Source organism: Atractosteus spatula, chromosome 23 (genome assembly GCF_055471065.1).
Source record: "Atractosteus spatula isolate fAtrSpa1 chromosome 23, fAtrSpa1.hap1, whole genome shotgun sequence".
NCBI lineage: Eukaryota > Metazoa > Chordata > Actinopteri > Semionotiformes > Lepisosteidae > Atractosteus > Atractosteus spatula.
Genome location: NC_142728.1, coordinates 8284173 through 8306238, shown reverse-complemented (window position 1 = coordinate 8306238; position 22066 = coordinate 8284173). Strand labels below are relative to the sequence as shown.

Below are 22066 nucleotides of genomic sequence, written 5' to 3'. Positions count from 1 at the left end.
AAGTAAGAGTATACCTACTAAGGAACAGGTAACGGGTTTATTCCATGCTGAAAGGAAACACAACTTTTCGGCTGTGGAGCAACGTGTGGACCCCTCACACTTGAAGAAGGCTCCACAGCCGAAAAGTTGTGTTTCCTTTCTTATCTTTTCAGCATGGAATAAACTCATTACCTGTTCCTTTGCAGTCTGCGCATGCTGACGCAGCTCCCTTCTTGAACTACTTCAGTATATCTACTATGCACTATATTACAGAGGAATTTGTTAGCTCAAATTATTCTTCTCATGTACAAAGTCCTCTCTACATGCATACCAGCAATGCACTGCTTGATCCATTTTTTAGCCATTTTTTAATAGCAAGGAATTAATAAGAGGGATGGGCTTGACACATTAAATTTACTAATCATTTTATTTTTTCTCTCTTGACCACGCAAATTGAATTCTTAAATTTTCATTGAGACTTTGAACTCTCATCTAAATAGCTGTAATTTTCTACAGCTACCCCGTAATTGAAGTCTGCAGGTAATGATCAGAAATTGTTTTTCCATTGTCAGGAAAAACATTCATCCAAACAGATTGGTATAAAATTGTGTAGAGCTGTTTCGCAAAGCAGGAATGCAATATTGCAATGTGTTCACTATTGCAGTTATGTTGTGCTGAAAGCATAGAGATGTTATACAAAGAAGCAGGGTGCCCCATATATCTCTGATAACATTTACAGGAAGCTATTTATGATTATTTATGAAGGGGTCCACAATGTAGCAGAGGAGAAACGGCCTGATTAAGGAATTAAGATTTGTCAGAAGATTCTTAATTTAGGAGAGCAGAGAGACCTTTGTCCATTTTGTCACTGAGGTATAGACGGTCACATTTCAGTCATCACCCTATGAAGATTACATCTTGACACTCTTGCATTGAGGCTGAGTTATGCGCTCCACCTAGACCAGTGTATCAAGGAGGCTTTGCAAACCTTTGCCATATAAAATAAGGATTGGGTATTACTTGCTGAACCTTTACAATATAAAACTGTACAGCTGTACTTTTTAGAAAATGCTGATGTGTCACACACGTTGCGGATAAACAGCAATGGAGGGTCTGAGTTTAAGAAGAAAGCACTCAGGCAAAGTTTCTGCAGCTGCCCCTGTTATGTGTAACAATTTAGTTTTACTTTGCCTATTTTTTCATTGATTTTCTTCATTTGTCATCAAGCCTGGCTTTAGTTTTTAAGCCGAGCCTCATCCTTTCATTCTAGCATTTTAATGTTTGTATGCATTTACGACTCATTGTGCTGTATACTTAGGAAGAAATCAATACAACCGCCATTGCCTTTGTCTTGGCTTCAAGAGAGGAGGCAAATTAAGTGAGCATCCATCTCTTTGACACTGACATGTGTCTGGCAAACCAGCTGTGAAAAATAAATAAATACAGACAGCCCAGGGTCTAAATAAAGTAGAGGAGGCATGCAAACTGAAGCTACTGTTGGACGATCACAGGAGTGGGAAATGAGCACCTGTGTTTTTGAATGTACAAACAAGCTACATTCCCACTGTCTGATGCTCATTAAGTGAGCCACCCCATTATTACAGCCTATTTTCCTTACGTGAGAGAATGAGAAGTGAGCACAATCACGTTCCAAACAAACTGTCTGTGTTTTATCAACGCGATTAAATTAAATGCGGATGCATTCACCACAAAGATGTGTAGTCTTGGTGAATAAATAAAATGCAAACCTGAAAACGTTTAAATTACTCAGAATCTTTCATCCAGCATTCAACCCCCTCCAGAAAACCAGTAAAACGTCTTCTGTTTCAGAAGCTGCACATCTCCAGATGGCTTCTCTAGTTCTCTTAAAAAAATATTACTGCTTGATGCAACTTTATTTTCCTTCATGGGAAATCTGTCACAAATCTGCAGCTGGGTCTTAATGATTCAAAGAAAATGTAATTATGAGGCCTTATGTTTTTATTCGAGGGTATAAATTGCTGCGAGTACTCTGATTACTTTGAGGCTGCAGTGGAAAATGGACTGAATTCTAAAATACCCCTTTCAAACCATTTTAAAATCAAATCTAACACTTTCTAAAAGAGACTGTACATTTACTTCTTAAGTTTCAAGAAAATTTCAAGTGGATTACATTCATTAGTGAAGGCGCTAATGGCAGGTATGAATCAAAGCCTCAGTGAGCCTATTTCCCATACTGTATCTTTAACACTGTAAAGTGATAAAGACGGGATTTAATTAATCAGCTCCATCACCGCAGTGTCATCGGTATGATAAGCTTGATGGTTTCACTGTTTTTCCCCAACCATTCACTGTTTTAAAGCCTGCTCTCTCTCAAGCAGTTCAGCTTTGTACACCTAAATGTTGAATTGAGCTCTAAATCTGTATTCTCCGTCACTGTGTTTGGAGGTCTAAAGAGTAGAAACAGATTCTGCTTATTCGACACTTTCTCTCCGATTTAACCTGGGTGGATAACAACGAGAATGCGCTGTCGTCTTAGTCCTGTTATCCTCGGCTGTCCAGGTTCCATGGCTGCCTTCAAATTGGGTTCTCTTGGCTGCCTCTTTTCAGGCACACTTTCCACTGTGAGCTGCAGTCGGTCTATTTGCATTTCCCCCCCCCCCCCCCCCATCCCTCCTGCAGTGCTGAGTCCCTCTCTCAGACAGCAAGTGCCTGCTTCATTGTCTGCATTTCAATTGAGAGAGCGCTTCAAGAAAAAAAACAACATTCAATGCAAACAGAAAATGGAGAGACAGCCTTAGACTCGCAAGTCTGTAATGGCACGTTGACTCTCGCCCACAATTCCATGCAGTTCTCGTTTGTGTTTCCACAACGTCTGCCATTTCTGGAAGCGACAGCAATGAAAGATACAGTACTGTATTATTAATGTATTATTTGCCAAGGGTCTTTCTGCAGTGTTTCCACTCTGCCATTGCAGGCCTGCTCTCTTCAGAGGGGGACACGGCCCCTGTAGGTTAATTAAAAAACACAAAATGATTAATCTACGAAGAGAGCTGTAATACATTACTAATGAAAATTCTAATGTACTGAATTGTAGAACATTGTTTCCAATATGAAATAGGGTGTGTATAGCCTTCTTAGATAAAGGTTTGATACCAATGTTATTATTGTGAAGTTATTGTACATTTAGAGAGTCGGAACATGTTTTAGTCAGCAAAGAGAAACAGAGCTCACTGAAGCATGTTATCACAAAAAGATGTCCTGCAAAGTTTTCCAATAAAAAAAAATGACAGTTTTCAACCAAACTTTGCTACAAGGTTTTTTTCTCTCCTCCCACAGACTTCAAAAAGGTCTATTCTGAGCTCAATGAGGACAGTCAGTCCATTTTTACCGAGGTTTTTATTTAAAGTGCGTATTTTGTATCCGTCAGAAGCAGATCATCTTGTCACTAGCCACCGAATAATGAAACATTTGGAGGCTTTGATGTTGTCACTTATTTTTCTTACCTTAATCTTGAACAGCAAGATCACTCTTGTTAAATACACATGTAATATACAGTACAGTATTGCAGTCTGTCTATTGCCCTCCTCTCTGCCTGTGCTAGCTCAGCTCAGTTGCTCTGCTCTTGCCATTTATGATTTCCTTCCTCACACTCTGCTGTAACCTAGGTGAACTTATTAACCTTCTTGTCACAGATAGCTAACGTGTATATTATTTGCCATCCCCCAGCACCTGTTTTCACAGCCCAAGTTAGCCCATTAGTAACCTCATGCTCAGCTATCCTCCTTTACATATAATCCCTACCAAATGGACTGCAATGTGCATCAAATGGAAGGGGTATAGAAGGTATTTTAGTCATAATGCAACCCAAAGATCCTTGTCTGTCTCACTTCCCATTGAAACATTTCAAGCAAAGAAAGTGAAAGCTACCTGTTTGCTAGTATCTCATAGAATTTTATTTGAATAGGGATCCCAGTAGAATACGGAATGAGACACTACGCCAGCCGCTGTACAGCTGATGTGGAGGAACTGTAGTGGGCTGTGACTCTAGACGGTGATTCAGAATTGGTTCTGCTGTACCAATTCCGATGTCTGAACACTTTGGTGTGAGAAAATACAACACATTTTGTATAAACTGTAAATATACAGTATATCCCATCTATTCAGTTTTATGACTCCATAAAGGTCACCCGAAGCTGCTAAATTTAGTCTATGCAATTCCCACATTTTATTATTAAAGCTTTAATTTTTTAATGTTAAATCAGTAACATACACAGCCTGTTCAAATATTATTTGAACGTTACCACGTCATTTGTTTATTTTTATTATTTTAATTTGTTTAATCATAATATATTTTTGTTTGAATGTCCTGTTGTGGATTAGAAACCACAGAGCAACTTGCACATTTGTTATCTCTTTTGCACCTGAGTGTGACAGCCTCTCTCTATATTTGTGCACAGATCAGGGGGTTCACCCCCATCAGGCTTACCGTCCCCTAACGGTGATGGGAAAGTGGGCATTTCGTAGCCCGTCGGTGTTTGGGGGGAGCTGTGGGAGCTGGTGTCTTTGGAGCTGCTGTTGGAGGCTGCATTCACTGCAGCAGAGGACACAAAGTAAATATCCGACTGCAAAGACAGAGAAAGCATCAAAGAATTTTGGAGGGGACGCAACTGCTGTTAGTTTTGTAGCATTTCAGAGAGCTGTCTTTTTTCCCCCTCTTCCTTAACAGTGCTTATTTTTGTCTAGACCGACAGCCACCTCCACTCTCCACACAGCATGTCAGCATTAACACGTTAGCCTTCATTGTAACACACAACACAGAATCAGAAAGCATAGCTGCTCATTTTCCCTTGCATCTTGTGGACGGCTTGCATTCACACTTCACTGGCTGTGCTGCAGAAATAACAGAAGATCTTACTGTGCAAATCCCTTCGACAGATCTAGCTGTAGAAAGCCTCAGGCACAAAGAAAACAGTTTAAAGTCTGCAGACATAAGGTCATTTATACCTACCCTAGATGCTGCAAGCTGGAGTTCAGGGACCACAGCAGTGTGGACTAGATTTCCATTCACCACTAAACGGATCTCGATGGAGTCAGTAGTAAATGCCAAGATATAGGGGAAAGCACATACTAGAAAACAAAAGGAATTATTTTTTTAATATGGTACACATGTACCTTCAGTATCGCATTGCAATGAAGAGATGCAAAAGATAGACCTTCTCACTGTCCTCCAACTCTCCAACTGCATTTTATTTGTGTGACTGATATTGTAAATTGGAATGTGCATTGCTGTCAGTGCTTCATGACAGTGGTGGCAGCCGCCCATTAATAAGAATGAGCGTCCTCCTGTCTTGACGTCCAAACGGAACTAGTTTGTTTTGTCACATGAGTGTAACAAGCATTCATGTGCATATGTTTCTCAGCCGCTGAATTGGCAGTTGGGAGTGTCTGCGGTAGCTTTTAAAAAATACTCACTCGCCATGTGGCGAAACGCTCTTCTGCTTCTTACCAGTCCGTGTGGAAACCACAACCATGTTGTTGGTTTTTTTGAAACAATTGAGTTTCAGCTCAATTTCGGTTCAATCACTTTAGTTCAAAATTCAAAAGAAAAGTCAAAAGGCTTTTGCTGAAAACTCCTCAAGCATTTAGGTGCTGTTATTACCTGCTGGTAAAGTTGGTATTTTACTGTAAGTTTCCTGTACTGTACAGTATGTAACCCTATAAATTGCCTCGTTTTTGGGCTCTGAGCATTCTGAGAAAGGGTGCCTACCGATTGAATTGGGAACCTGATTCCAGCTGAAGTGGAAATCAGAAGCTGAGGACTGAATCATTGGAGTAGCTCCATTGAATGGGCAAACCTTCTTGTAGTAACAGATGTCTGCAAAGAAAAAGAGGAAATGTTTTACAACTAATGTTACAAGATTCCTTTAAAATATTTGTATAGCTTAATGTTTTCAAAGGTGATTTTCTATCTTTAGATATGTCCCGAAATGAATAATGATTAAAATTACTGAGCAGTGATTTGGTTTGCTAATTAAAAACACAAAAATGCAATGATTTACCTCCTTAAGATCATCTGATTTGTAAGTTATTGTAAACCAGATGACAGATGACACTAGTTTGTCCCCACAGAAATGTTTGTCTTGGAGCTTCATTCTTGCAGTAACCTAATCTGGACTCCAGTGTATCTTTGCACTTTTGGTTAGTATAATCACGTACAAGTTATTTGACAAATATTATTGTCTAAAATACTGTAATTAAATGAAGATGTGCTGCTCATAAACAAACATAAAAACTTCAGTTTCTAATTGTGTTTATACATATATATGTACAGTATTATAGTTATAGTTCAACTTCGATTGAAAAAGGAAGAAAATCATTTGTTTGGTATCATTTGTTGGACTGCATCTCTTCTTCATAGTTTCTCAATCTTGCAACACACAGATTCCAATGGTTTACCAACTTTCCAACACCATCCTGGTAGGTACCTGCTGAAATGTTGAGTTGAGTTGAGTGGCCAGCTCAAACAGATTATCAAGGAAATTTAGAGGCCTTATTTGTATAACAGCAGCAGCCATATCACTCTGCAACTCATAATTGGCGTGATTGAAAAACAGGTTGCTGCTGGGAGAGGTGTTCGTGGGGCCAGTAGGGGGCGCTCACCCTGTGGTCTGTGTGGTTCTAATGCCCCAGTATAGTGAGGGGGACACTTGACTGTAAAAACGGCGCCGTTCTTCGGATGAAACTGAGGTCCTGACTCTCTGTGGTCATTAAAAATCCCAGGGTGTTTTCTTGAAAAGAGTAGGGAAGTTCTTGGTCAAATTTCCCATTGTCCTTTACCATTCATGGCCTCCTAATAATCTCCATCTATGAATTGGCTTCATCACTCTGTTCTCCTCCACACTAATAGCTGATGTGTGGTGAGCGTACTGGCGCACTCTGGCTGCCATCGCATCATCCAGGTGGGGCTGCAAACTGGTGGTGGTGGGGGTGGTGGAGTCCCCATTACCTGTAAAAGCACTTTGAGTGGAGTGTCCAGAAAAGCGCTACAAAAGTATAAGGAATTACTATTTTTATTGTTGTTGTCTCCAAAGAGATTTAATTCAGGGGCAAAATCTGGACGTCAGGGAAGACATGGTAGAGAATTAAAATGCAGTCTGCTTAAAGTGTTTATGGTTTATATAGAATACTTTGCAGTCTTGCATCATCATGCCATCGCAGAACACCCAATCCTACTGTATCTACAGTTCCCCTCCAGATTCATAAAGGATTTTTACAGGGGTTTATTATTTGCCAATTTTTATGCCAGAACTTGTCTCAAATATTTAGTATCGTGTTTAGTGAACCATTAGCATTTATGACTTACCTGTCCGTCTCTGATTGATAAGCTAAAGCATCCGAAACCTACTTTTGTGGATTTCCATTCTGGGTAATGTAAGACAGTTGCTGTAATCCAACAGCATAAACACATTATGCTGAGTTAAATTATACCTTAATCAAATTATTCTACATTTTATCATTTGTTTCCTCTTTCTGTTTTGGTTTTCAGGATCTGTTACCTTCAGTAACCCTGCAATATTAGATTAGTCAAACAGTGCTTTAATTTCTGTTTGTTCCTGTTATCAGGAAGAATTAAAGTATGAAAATGAAAATCCTAATTAATTTTCACAGACCATATACCTTAGCTGTTATACAGCCAGTGCATGGTGTTCATTATCAATACCCAGTTACTGTATTCTGCACATGCCCACCAGACTGTGACTATGCTATTAATACTTATTCCAACATTATGATGTAAAACAGCCCCTAGTCTTTGTTTGACAGACCTTAACCCCTAAAGAAGATAACATTGACATTGTATAGCTCTAGTGCACAAAAGCCAATGACCTTTCGTTATCAGGAAATGAATGCCATTTTCTAATCTGCCAATACCAAGGATGCACACTTTTTATGACTCTGACGTGTAGGCTAAAGCATTTAGATGGAATAGATGTTTCCTAAAGCCCCTTTGCAATTATTCATTGATATTATTTTTGTACTGGAAAATTTCTGTCCTCCTACTAAAAGCATTTATAGAAGTGAAAGATCAGATTTAATGATCTTTGACAAATCTGTGTTGGTGCTGATGGGATTGGTTGATTTAGAATCCTTTTAATGCTTATAGCATAATATTTGAATATTTACTTTATTATTATATAACTTTAATAATCTAGTAATATGTTTTCTCCATTATCTTACTCCACAGAGAAAACAAGACATAGAGCTTCACATTATGTTAAACAGTAAGAGTTTTTCAAATTAGACAAACATGTCTTGTCTTTTAATGGATATTGTATTCTAATACACAGGATACAGAAATTCCAATAAATCAGAGGTATTGAAACTGATATTTTGAGAAGCTAAGGGATTATGAATGTGCTCCATTATTCATCTAGCTCTTCACACACCTTATACAGATTTGTTCCATAATATTGGGACTATAGTTTTTGAATAACTCTCTTATACAGGCCAGGAAATAGAAATACCTCTGAAAACAGTTGTTCTTACGAGATATTACTCACAATGTTGTCTATGTTGTATCCACAGAATATTGAAGTTCGTGGCACAAATTATACAGTTTACGCAGCAAAATAGATTGAGAAGATTGCATTAGACTAAACCACGATGAAAAAAGTTGATATTGTTGTATGGCTATATTTTGGATTTTACAGTATATATCAGAAACTATGACATTAAGCATACACACGAGACTTGCACTTCCAGAAAGAGACTTGTCCATCTGAATGTTTCTTGACATTGGTTGGCTCAATAGGGAAAAATTCCACCACTGCATGAGAAATGGTCTGTGATACAGGCCACTCTGGATGAAAGATGTGGCAGTTCTGTCAGTCTGAAACATGGTGAATCTGCCCAACAAGACATTTTGCCCTCAAGGCTCAGTAAACTACCAAGATGAAAAAATCTACAAGATGTAATTATTCAGCGGGCAAGCAACTGAGATGTGGGAACACATTCAGGCTATGTCATTATGTTTTCACTTACAAATAATTTCCTATTTACATTTTTTAATGCCTGATTCTGCCTATATAGTTTTATCTTTAGGAAGTTCGTAAATGAAATCACTGATCAATTGAAGCCAGCATGTTACAGCTTCTAATATGATTTCCAGAAATGCCTGCAATCATAATGTGTAAAATAGAATACATGTGTTTTTATATTGCGAGGAAAACATGATAAATTGCAAATTGTAACCTCCTGACTTAGGCTGACCTTCTTGCCATCAGTAAACCACTAGGAGGTTATCAAAGATTGCCCTTCTTTGCAATAAATATTTTAGGTGTTAATGTCGTCAAAAGGGCATTGATACTCACAGTTGTAGCACAGCAAAAGCCCAGCTTCCCCATCTTCGTACACATCTATTGCTGCAACAAAATTGACCTGAGAAATACAACTTCGAATTAAAAAAAACAAAACTCGCCTGAAGGTCTCAACAAAATCACTCAGGAGTTTAAACCCTTTACGACCTCATCTGCAGACTGCTGTTTGTGGCACACTATCATTAAATGACAAACATCCAAAATGCTTTTTCAGAACTTCTACACTACAATATTTGTCATAGGAATTACTGTTTATTTCACATGTGCAAGCCAAAAGGCCCAGTGTACTTGCGCAGTGCAATGACGTTTTTTTTTTCTTTTTAAATTTCAGACCTTTTTTAAAAGGCATCGGGGCCAAGCATAAACGAATGGCCAAGACTGGACAGACCTTCATTCCGGCTGCCCAAATTCTCTTCTGGTCAATCTACAGACAGGCTGGTGTTAAGACCTTGGGACTCAGGATCATCAAAGGTTAGTGATTCAAGAAACCAAGGCCTCTGTGCAGTCTACCAGTTCTGCAGTTTAATCCTTCATGCAACATGAAACCTAACCCCATGTTACGTATTTGTCTCAGCTGGACCATGCAGGTCTTGGTTTGAAGTGTTGGTGGTAGTACCCTGTTGGCATCCACATGATGCAGCCTGTACGCTTCACCCGTGCTCTCGTTTATCAAGTCGAACTGATGCTTGTAGGCCACGCAGATCATGTTGTCATATTCCCCTGTAGGCCCATCCACAAGAGCCATCACCACAGGGGGATCACACAGGCAGATCTCCTGCAACCAAGAATAACGTATGTCATACTGTATAAGCTGATCATTTGTCTTAAATCACCGTGTGCGCATGCTCTAATAGAATCTTTCCTTTTGTTGGTTTCAAAGGAAATTGTTATATTTCTTTGGTCTGTTAAGGCACCTTTAGTGCACGCACCAGTGAAGGCCAGCAACCACTGGGGTCCGATAAACTGTCATGCATTTATATATCGTTTTCATTTAGACTGCCCCATGAAATGACCCAGACCATTCTGTGGCTTTAAAAGGTTTGACCATTTTCAAATGCCTTTATTTTGTTCATGTTTTGTAATGGTCAATAGCCTTTTGGATCAAGAGCTCTAGGAAAAGGGGCATCGTTAAATTGTCCCTGCTGATGTGATGTAATCCGGCACAAACGCCCGAGAAGTGGTCTCTGTCTGAACCCTGGAACGGACACGGAATGAGACTGTGTTTTACCCTGATGTACTGGAACTCTTCCACGGGCGACTCGGTGGGTGCTGTTACCATGGAGATGTTGGTTAGGCTGTCCGGCCGGTGATGCTTTCTGGTAATGAGGAGCAGTTTGTTCCGAATGGCCGCTACAATCCGCAGCTCAGAGCTGTGGTGAGTGTTAATGGAATACAAATGGCAGCCTGCAGAGGGAGAAAATTGCATTTGCAGGAGACGGGGCTTTATTATCTCTTCAATTACTTCATCTTGTGCCCGGGTTTCAGAGCACTTTGTTAATGACAGCCTTACAGACGTTTTTTAAACATCACTGCTGTTTTTGAATAAATTAGCAATTGAATTCTTTTTCATAAAATACAGTTTGTACTTCTGTAATATTTTGTTTTTTGTAGCACAAAAATTGCATATTATCCTTTCCTCTAGCCGTGAGATAAGGTGTTTATTAACTGCTGTACCATTCATAAAAATACAAAGTATATGTATTTCTTAGAACATATATGTGGTAACCGTTCTCTTAAGGTTTATCAAAATATAGTTCCATAGATAAAACAATGTTCCGGAAACATTCGTTTATTCGTTTAATAGTTTAAAATTCCTTTTTCACTCACTGAAAATGATGTCCTCTTTTCACATTCTCTCAGATCCCAAAGCACTAAGCATTAAGTTTAATTTTCTGCACAGACCTCTGATTCTTTTGACCTGAACGTCTTTAGGTTTAGGTGACGGTACTTTCTGAATAGACTGCTTTATCACTCCATGGTGTTTGTCCACCTTTACGCATGGCTCTCAGACTCTCCTACGTTTTGAGCCAAGCTTCTCGGAACAGATCCAGCAGGGATCCTACAGTACATGCCAAGGTCTTTCTCTTTATAAAATCTATCATTTTGGACATTTTGAGCTGCTGCTTTTCAATGCAATTATCCCCCTTTAAAATGGCACAAGTGCATGTGTGCATTCAATGAGTACACCACACTGAACAGGTATGCTAATGGAAAGGGTAAGATGATGAAGTTATGACCAAGGAAGAGCTAAATAAAAGCAGACTAATTAGACCCCAGTAATTACAGCTGAGAAAATTAGCAATAGACCATGGCAAAACATTGGAAGGTTTCAAGTTCCTCTGTGATGACCTTAATCAATATCTGAATGTAAGGCCTATTCTCTGTGGATGCTTTTCTTGTTGGGCAAGAAAGAGTATTTTCCATAAATGCAGTATTTTGTCTCACTTGGGTGATGAATCATGCTGCAAATTTCATCCTTTACCCATACTCTATATTTTACTAAAAATTCTTGAAAGATTTGATGTAAGTCACCATTTTGCATGGGTTTGGGTACTGAATTTTAATTCCACCTTGCTTTTCCGTTCAGATTTCCTGTTCACAAATGAACAGTTAAAGTTGCGATCTTGCAGACGACCACCAGTGGCAACTCTTTGTGTTCTGAAGCACCTAGCTCTTTTCACATTACGAGACGACGATGGTAGACCATTGTGCATTCTGAATTGTGCCGTATATTAAGAAAATGAGAGGATGATCTTTGCTGCATGGAAACTGAAACAAATCAATACTGTGGCTTGGCCAGATCACGTCTCCTTCGGCTGGCTGGTGGCACAGCTGGAGAGGTGCCAGCACGTCTTTGTGACAAATCAAATACTGCAGATCTACTGTACCAAGGGGGAGAGGAAATGAATCTACTGAATTCATCAGCTGCTGTTTTCTGAGGTCGGCTTTCAATCGAGTGTGATAAAGGGAGCCCACAGGTTATACCTTCCTGTTTTGCTTTTAAATAAGATAGATCGTTTTTCAAGCTACGGAATAAACAAAGAAATTAACAATGTGCAGATTGTAACAAAAAGGTAAACTAGCACCTAAACCTGACTTCTCCTTTTCTCACATGATAAAACACAAAACACCTGATTGCACATTTATTTTTACTGTTTTTAGTAAAACTGATTTGGCTCTTGCTTCTAAGAGAAACTGAAACAAACAGTGTGGTGCACTGTGATTGTGAATGCAGTCTGCAACCGTTAGTCTCCAGATATAAATCTTCACAGTATAGGACTGATTATGCCAGTGTTCTCTGTTTCACTGGATTTATAAAATGTCTTTTCTTATATTAAACAGCTTTTTACTCCTGGTCAGTCAGTTTGCATTTCATGGCCTAGTATGCTAGACTCATGACTCACCCCTACAATAATGTCTCTTTTTAACCTATTAAGAGCTTAGGAAGGATATTACAGTAGGTTCTCTATAATTGTCACTCTCAGGTGAAAGCAGTGAATGATTCTAAGAGCATCAGTAGGGATTTGTGTGTACGTCTGTTAAAGTATATCTGTGTCCAAACCGATTTCCTTTGAAAAGCTGTTCAGTTTTGCTGAAATGCTAAAGAATTCACATATTTGACCAAATTATTTTTAAAATATGGAGATATTCATATGCAGCAAGACGTTATTAAGAAGCTTCCGTCCTTTTATTGACTCCACCACCACCAGAAAAGCAGAAGAAAGCCATTCCTACCTTTTGTTTTCTCCAGTTTGTTTTCTCTGCTGTCATACTTGCTTCGGACTTGCCTGTCCTCTAGACCATTCTTAATGGCACCCAGCCTGAAGACGAAAAGACGGGCATCTTTCCCTGTCGAAAACATGGCGTGTTTCAGATACCAAGAGTGCAATTTTTCCTCTCAAGCCAATAACCAAATTTGCGGTTTGCCCAGCAAAGAAAAACAACTCTTTTTATTTTTATGAAAACTAAGCAGTCGCTTTGCATCAGTTTAGATACTATCAATAAACACTGATCATGACATTATTGTGTGGTGAATGACACCCATATCAACATTGCATTAACTTGCAACTAAGTACAGTATGATGAGGACCTCAGAGTGCCTTGTACTAGGTCACTAGCCTGTACTAAAAAGAGTTTTAAGGTTTTACTGTTTTTTAATCTACTTGAGCTTTTGTATATTAAACTACATTAACTGGTGAATTTAAGCAGTGCTTCTATGCCTTGGTTCATAATGATGTCCTGATTCATGTAAACACAAGTGACCCCTCCATTGTGTGTTGTGCTTATACAACATAGTCTAAAGAGTGTGTCTGTTTTTATTTTTGATATACAAAGCCTTTAAGAAAGAATAATAAACCATTGTTTTATTTTAATTGATATAGAGTAACTGGATGTAGGACTTTTTTCTGTTGTAAAAGACCGAAGGAATGTTTGAAAAGGATTATGACAAGGAGACTTTTATTTTTAGTAGTTGTGTAAAGCTGAATATAGAAACCGTTACAGATGTTTTTATTTTACAAATGTCATTAAAAGCTGGCTTAAAACTTAAAACTTAACCTAGATAGAAGTGTTTGATCATTTCTTTATAGTCACATTCATTTTAAATGTAGAAATAATTTAATAATGAATGTCTGCATTGCTGAACTTAGGGTAGTGTGCTTCAGTTCTTTACTCATACTGAGCAGGCAGATGTGTAAGCTGCACACTTAGATTTATTGCAGATGAAAACTTGATATTTCTGCTTCACAAAAAGGTAGTAAAGAGCTTTCTGTATATTTAAGTATATTCAGTAATAAGCAATGGAGAGACACCAGATTTACTTTACCTTTGCAGTGCAAATAAGTACTTCAAACAGTTCACTTTCTTCATTCCACAATGTTGTCTTTGCAGAATTTTGTACTGCATATTTGTCTACCTTAGTAGACAAGTATTTTTTTTTGTTTACACGTCCTTTTATGGCCTGTGCTGATAGCATCTGGTATTTAATGCAGCATAAGTAAACTGGTATATTACAGTATATGACTAATGTTGCTGAAGGAGCGTGGATACTCATTAAGAAGAAGAAATTCCCATGCTCAGAGAGCACGCACCATCAAGCAGACATCGAAACATGCGTTCTTGGAGACAGAATGAGTGTGAACCACAGGAAAATCCATTCATAATTACAGCGGTCTACTCATTCATTATTAAAGTTTTCATTCAGAAGGCTTTATTAGTGGAAAATTGGTCTATTTTTCAAATAAGGGTTATTAGCATGGCTGTCACAGTTCACCAGGGAACTGTGGAGAGTAAAGTTCATTAGAATCAGAAAAAAAACAGGTGGCTCAATTGAACAGAGATAAATTAAATGCCTTTAACACTTTTTAGCAGGAAGGTTCAGCCAGCCTCTTTGTCCATTAAGAATACAGCCTAGTCTGCCAGGGAGTTTTAAGGGATAAAGGTTTGTTATGGATCACAGCTTCTGATTGGTTTCCAGGTGTGCAGAGAATGACGCACAGACATGCCACCTGTTGTGAGAAGCTTCTTCCACTGAGTTACTTCAGACCTCAGCATTGTTAACATGAAAACTCTTGCTAACAAGAGCTCCTGTACACACCAACTGCATGTTCACACCATGTACAGTATGATCAAACAATACTGAGTGGCTTTTCACTTGAGTGCCATGGTCTCTTAATGGTTCTATAATTCATTGCATATTTATTACAAATTCAAAGTGGAGAATCAAGGTACAGTATATGAAATTCAGATAATACATTATAATTACAGAATATAAAAGTAAAAAGGGAATTATGTTAATACTAAATAGTAAGTTAATTACTATTAATGTAAGTACATTACAAAAAAAGGTTAGGAAAATAGCTTGGTAGGTACCAAAAGAAAAAGTGTAGTATTCTTCCTGTCCAGAGGAATTGTTCACAGTTTTATAATAGGGCTAGATATTGTGTTAATTTTATATAATGATAATCAAATAATTATCATTTCCTTCTCCAAACCAATTCTCGATTCCAAATCCATGAATGTAAAAAAAGGAATTGAAGTTCGGAATTGGAATTGAAAAAGTGAAATTGACCCCAACTCTCTTAACAAATGGGGCTTCCATGTTCTGATCAAGAGGCTACAATATGCTCACCAGCAATATTTCGTGAACCTTCCTAATTAAGCCACACTATAATAACGTGGTTAACCAAATATGCATCGTTAGAGATGTACTGCTGTGTGCCAGTATTTAAGTAATGTACAGTATGAGGACTCCTTGTGGCCAGTAATTAACAACAACAGAACTCAATGTGACCACAGAGCTGCTATTTAGGAATGAACAGACAATAAACAGGAAAGATAATTTAAGTGAACTATGATTTTGACAGTTGGGCAAATTAATTCAGTTTGCCTGACTAAGCAAAAGATTTAGCAAAGTTTAGCAAGTTCCACTATACATAAATGTGCTGTTATACAGTACTTCTGGTAATGCCTTTTAAAACATCAAAAAATCACATTCAGACACGTTTAGCTAAAATATATTTAAAGTATTTTGAGAAATACGTTGCACTTTTCCAGCAAATCTTTTGACAGAAGTATTTATATAACAATAACATACAGTACATGCCAACATACTCTATATAAATTAAAATACATCTTCTTAGAAACAAACTGCAAAGTACAGAATTTTATTTAGAACCTCAATATTTGTTTTTTAAAAATAAGTTCAGATACTGCATTTTCTATTTTGGCATGTTTCTACACCAGCACTTGTCTGTGATGGCCTCTGTACTGAGGTTCGTATATCACAATTTCAGAGTAGCTTTGATAACAATAATTGCTTTTTATATGGCCCTATCTGATGGTGCTTTGAAATCAAGCAATCTCTGCACAAGTGCAATGTAAGCAATTATCTGCTCCAGCAATCACACTGAGGGGCACTGATTAGAGTCCATGACTCAAGGCTTCTTTCCCACAATATTTACTTTTCAAACGGACTAAAAGCCATATTGTACATTTTAAGAGTTTGGGACAGACTATAGCAAGTTTTCTTTTTTAAGAGGAATCATTACCCAATATACATCTTCTCCTAGCCCTTAGCAATATCCACATTTTAATAAAAATAACAAATGAAGTGAGCTAACTGTAGCAGTTGGTCTAATTCATTTAGAAAGTCTCCCATTCACACCAGTTCAGGTTAAAAATACAGGCCTCTAGTCCAACCTATCCCACAGTTCACTGCACCAACAGACTCCTCCACTCCATTCACTGCCACTAATGCTGAAACCACTTGATCATCGGTGTTTTGAAACAGCCTCATCCTCCTGGCTAGGCTTAAAACAGGGTGCTTAAAGGCCTACAGTATGCCATCTTTTCAAACCACATACATTTTCATGTTGGTGCTTTTGATTATTCTGTAAATGTTCAAGCTTTAATGTTTCAAATTAATCGGAGCCTGCATACCAGAGAGTGCCATTTGTTGCCAAAATCTTTCTTGCCTAGCATGGAATTAACTCAATTCTCAGTAGTCTGCCAGAATACTATTTCACTAAAAGTGACAAGCCTTCCTCCAAAGCATGGTAATTAGTGTCAGTTTTAAGAAGCCTTTGATGTGTTATCTTTTCATCCATAACATCAAAGATAGACAGCATAACATATTCGGTTAAACTGAAAGAAACTGTGATAACAAATACATTGGCATGTGTCTTAACAGATGAGAAGACATTAAGTGTTACTAGGCTAGGTTCATGCTTGGACTCCTAAGTACTTTATTTTTCACTGTAGGACTAACTTTGGAATACCTACACAATTCTTTTAATGTAGAATAAAAAACTCATTACAGGTTAATTAATTGGAGGAAGGGTGCAAAGTCCAGCATGTGGGAAGGAAGGACTAATGAACCTCATAAATAAATAATTAGTGCTTTTCTGGACACTCCACTCAGGTGCTTTACAGATAATGGGGACTCCCTTCCACCAGTGTGTAGCCCCCACCTTTTTTTGAGAGACGCCCTGGGATTTTTAATGACCGCAGAGAGTCAGGACCTCGGTTTTTACGTCTCATCTAAGGACAGCGCTTTTTTACAGTATAGTGTCCCCCGTTGCAGGGTGATTGATATACTGTAGCTGCTGACCTTCATTTACACACATTGTGATATCATGAGTTTGGGATGGTGTTCTTTCCTGAGCTTTATTTTCTAAACTCCATCAAAAATGTGAGCATGGTAACTATTAAGTCTTTAACTAGGCATTAATTGTAAGGTGGATTCTGCACATTGGTGGTGGTTGAGGGGAGTCCCCATTACCTGTAAAGTGCTTTGAGTGGAGTGTCCAGAAAAGTGCTATATAAGTGTAAGCAATTAATTAATTAAAGTAAAAACTTAAACTTATTGTTTATTCATAAGTCACAGTAGATTTTCACCCCTCTTATAATAATGTCTCACTCAGTGCAGGCTAATGTATTGCAACTGTGTGTCTTAGAAATGATAAATCCAGAGTTTTTATGCTTAAAAAAGTAAATCTGCATAGAAACACGAGAGCTACTCATTTTGTCTTAAAGCAGTGTGGACACAGCCAAGATTCATAAGAAGATTCAGTCTTTTTTCAGAAGCTGGAGGTGGCTGTAAAGATTTGCACAGAGACTAACACAGTCCACTGCCAATTCTATTCAAGAGGTGTCATATGCCAGCTTTTGAATTCCCATCTGTCTCTCTTCCTTATGTACTCTGCTTGCTAATCAAGCCCTCTTGTCCCAATCTGGGCTTGCTGTCTGCACAAAGCTCCCACTTCAACCCTGAGCTCTGATTACCATTTCTGTTGTTTCTTTTTTGCATCATTGAAGGTATGAAGTTGGCTTCAACGTTAATGCTTTTACACTTTAATGCATTTTTTAATTTAGTTTGGAACCACTAAATACCTGCCTCCATGAAGTGATGCATTCGCTATGCTTTAAACAGAACACAATGCATGTGTAATTGCCCACGTCTCAAAACACAGCCCTATTACTTTGTGGTTATTGTTATAAGATCTGGCAGTCAATTTATCATTACAGCTCATGGCCCTAGATTAACAATCCCAACAGTTTCCAATTCCTCTTCTGGGTATGAAGGTAATTGCTTCGACAACATGCCTTGTATCATGACATGAATAAGCTTCCCTCCCTCATTTTTTGAGACATTCACTCTTCAGTGAAACAAATGCAGCCGGTTAACCAACGTCCATTTTATTTCCAGGGATAATGAAGCTTCTTTTTTCCCCCCAGCAAACCAGTTATCCTTAGAATTTTAATTGCCAAGCGCTCAGGGATGTCATATTGCAGACCTGAAGACAGGTTTTAGTGATGGTTCCTTGGGGACAGCTGTGAAAGCTTGTGTGTCTCTGTAGCCTTGCCCTTATTACCTGAAGCATGAGCAGGCATAATCATTGTGGAGCTGTCTGGGCCACAGTTGCCAACGTCATCTCGCAGCTTAGCCAGGGTGGACAGTGAATGGACAAACTGTACGTGCCACTCATTTCAATTGCCTAATGGGGCGTATGCTTTGGTGGCAGTTCATTAGTGCTGTGCCTTTGTCTCATACACTGAAAATAAACAATAATGTCCACAAGGTGGGGAAACTGGATATTTGTTTCAGATTTCCAAATCTACTGTACATCCTGCCTTTTCTGAGGCTCAGGGATAGGGATTTTTGTCCAGTGTTGTAGGGGAAATGTTTTCTTTTTAGTTTTATCTGACAAATTATTAGACGTCTTATATTCTCTAAAGTAATCTGTAGAAGAACTGGTTTTCTCCTTTTCATTACACAGTCACAGGTGGTATAAGAATACAGAAATTGCAGGGCATATACGTAAAGGTAAAAGCATTTTTGTATTAATACAACTTTTACCAGTACATCATTTAAAACGGATCTTCTGCAATGTTTTGGATTGAATGGAGATATTAATATGGATAACCAGGTGTCTTACAGTCTACAATAGTTTCTTAATGACAGAATTTAGTGTACTATTAATGTTTACTGTTTATTTCAATTTCTTGTATAGACCCATATGCTTCATTCAGATTTATTTCTGTCAACTTGTAAGATCTAATCATTAGATGATTCATTTTATTGCAGAGGAAGAAAAGTCTTCAGCTTAATTATGTTGTATTGACATGTATGGTGATATCAAGCATAAGATTTATTAGGCACAGATATGTTGAGTTGTCATTCAGTAGCCTTTAAACAATATACCAGCTGTTAAAAGAGTGCACTTTTGCAGTAACTGTGTTGTGCTGTCACTCTGGATCAACAGAGAAAAGGAAACACTTGACAGGAATATAAAATAGATTACCTAATAGTTAGAGAACATAAAAAAGTGCTTGTAACAGGTTAGGGATTCAGAACTATAATTAGAAATAACAAGAGACATGTGAGCAGAATTAACAGATGGCAGAGGGAGTAAGACGCAATTGAAATATTAGTTTGAACACACAAACTTCAAATTTAACGCCGCTGTGCCTAAAGATGTTTCTTACTGAAACTTTACATACTCTCCTTAGACTTTAGGCGCTATTACATAATCAGTTCATTTCTCTAGATTTAGGAAACAGATACCTAGATCCCACTTTGACCAAAAGTTTATAGTCTTTTTAAACTGCCTGTATTGATTCCCTCAAATGTGTAGAAGAAAAGGAAATAAACATGAGGAAGGAAATGGAAGTTTGCAACTTCAATAAACTAAAGAATATGCAAGTAAAAATGGTAGAACTGTTACTGAAACTAACGTAAAAAAGAAAGGTTTAGTAAATCTCTCCAGTAACACCAATGAGGGGAATACTATGAAGATGTCTAATCCTTGCATTGATAGCTAAAATCAGAGCACTTTAAACTAAAGATGTATGATGTACTGTAGGCAACAACCAGCACATGAGGAAGTGCTGGGTGCAGATAAGTAGAGTATCTTTTGATGTGTGCGGGAAGATTGCTTAACAGTATCCTTGGTGTGGTAAAGAGATTGTTTTTTTCCCATATCTCCTTATTATTACATATGCTTACCCTGCTCTGCCTGTGCCTTTTAATTAAAACAGATCAGCATAAAGACACAGTTGCAACTTATGACACAGTTGGAGAACCTTAACAAATACTGTACATGGGGCTACTGAATATTCAGCTGTAGTCCCAGAGTGGGTAGATTTCTGAGAAACTGTCAGGACAAAGCCCATCAGACTAGAGGCCTGTATTGCAGCATAGTGCACACTTGCATGCAGTTGTAGTAGTAGTACTACTAGTAGTACTATGAAAAGTAGTAGTGTCTATTTCTTATATTTTTATTTATATTTACTATTTATCATTAACCTATACTGTTCTTTCCCTTAGATCTACTGTAACACATTTGACACGAATGGTATATAACATCAAGTAATTTCCCAAACTAAAGAAATGGTTTCATGCTTTTTGGCTGATTGTGGATGAACAATACATTTATAAAGTTACTACTGGTTAAATTGTGTTCCAGACCTCAGCTCTAAAGTTCTGCTGTTTCAGGGACAGTGTCAGGAGTATTCTGCAGCAGCTGGACACTTAAGCTGTTTATGAAAGATCAGAAATGAACTGGTTACCTTTGTCGGTCCTGGTGATTAAAAGATCCTGAGCTTCAAGGACGTGCATTTGCTTCACAAGCATTGTCTTGTCAAAGACCTGAACGGGTGAAGGTTGTGAATCTAGGAAAGAAAATAATTATATATGCATGTATGCATATAAAAAGATTTATTTCTGGAATGCTTATTTTGAATACTTCTTGCATTGCTGCATTCATAATAAAGATAAAGCTTTAAAGATTGCCTTATTCAAACTTGTATCTCGGATTTAGCAGGACCTAAAGCTTTTGTCAGAGTCGGGTATACAAAACGTTCACCGCTAAAAACAAGAAGATTAGCTCTCTGGTTCATCTCATCAACCTTCAGACTTGTTTTCCAGTACAGCATTTTTTCCACTGCATAGTTGTCACTGATTCAAACAGCAGTGCTGATGGATTTTTCATTAGCATTTTAAACTCCATTTAGACAGTTGAAGAATAAGTTGAAGAATATCCAGATAAAAAGCAGCAGTACTGTAACGTCTAAATGTTTGTTTTATGTAAACATTTGATATGGTGTGGAATAAAAACCAATTTCCAAATTGTCTTTATGGAGACAAACACATTTTTAATTTCAACCTTCGTCAGGCAGTAGCAGTATTAGTACATTAGAACTGACATTCTGTGATCTTCGGCCTTAAATTGAACTCCAAAATTGAAAGGGATTGAGGCAGGGATTTGTTTCACCACTTGGGCAAAAACAGACAAGTCACAGATGCATAAAGGTACTGAATACTGATTGAAATATTGACATTTGAAATAACATACTGTACAGGAAGCAGAACAACAACTAAGGGCTGCTGGTAATCAATAGCTTTGAAAAATCCCCAAGGGTCTTGTTAACAATGTACTGGCAGTCTTCTCTAAATACATAACTGCCTCCTCATGTCTGCTGTGTTGATCTATATACATGAATATATACATATATGATCAAATACAAAGATGCAATGTGTTATAAGGGCACTGTAGTCCATGCCTGTTTTGCCTATTGTCCATTATCCATAGATCTGCTCTGTTTTGCAGTCATACAACTGGTCAGCACTATAAAAGGCAGTATACATCCAAAAAAGGGTAAAGCTAAAAGGGATGTAGATGCTCCATTTATTAAAATTTTGATTTACTACAAAGAGTTCAGTTACATAT

General features: G+C 37.9%; 1 protein-coding gene across 1 annotated transcript in view; it reads right to left on the bottom strand.

Annotated features, from left to right (window-relative positions):
* The window catches only part of garnl3 (GTPase activating Rap/RanGAP domain like 3), a 141102-nt gene that overhangs the window by 12173 nt on the left and 106863 nt on the right, over positions 1 to 22066 (bottom strand). Inside the window, exons 20-27 of the mRNA XM_088940390.1 lie at positions 20907 to 21008; positions 13071 to 13184; positions 10564 to 10739; positions 9952 to 10110; positions 9330 to 9396; positions 5729 to 5836; positions 4970 to 5088; positions 4448 to 4583 (exon numbers count right to left, since the gene is read on the bottom strand). Of these exons, the coding sequence (XP_088796516.1) occupies positions 4448 to 4583; positions 4970 to 5088; positions 5729 to 5836; positions 9330 to 9396; positions 9952 to 10110; positions 10564 to 10739; positions 13071 to 13184; positions 20907 to 21008 (981 nt within the window). The remainder of the gene's footprint in view (positions 1 to 4447; positions 4584 to 4969; positions 5089 to 5728; positions 5837 to 9329; positions 9397 to 9951; positions 10111 to 10563; positions 10740 to 13070; positions 13185 to 20906; positions 21009 to 22066) is intronic.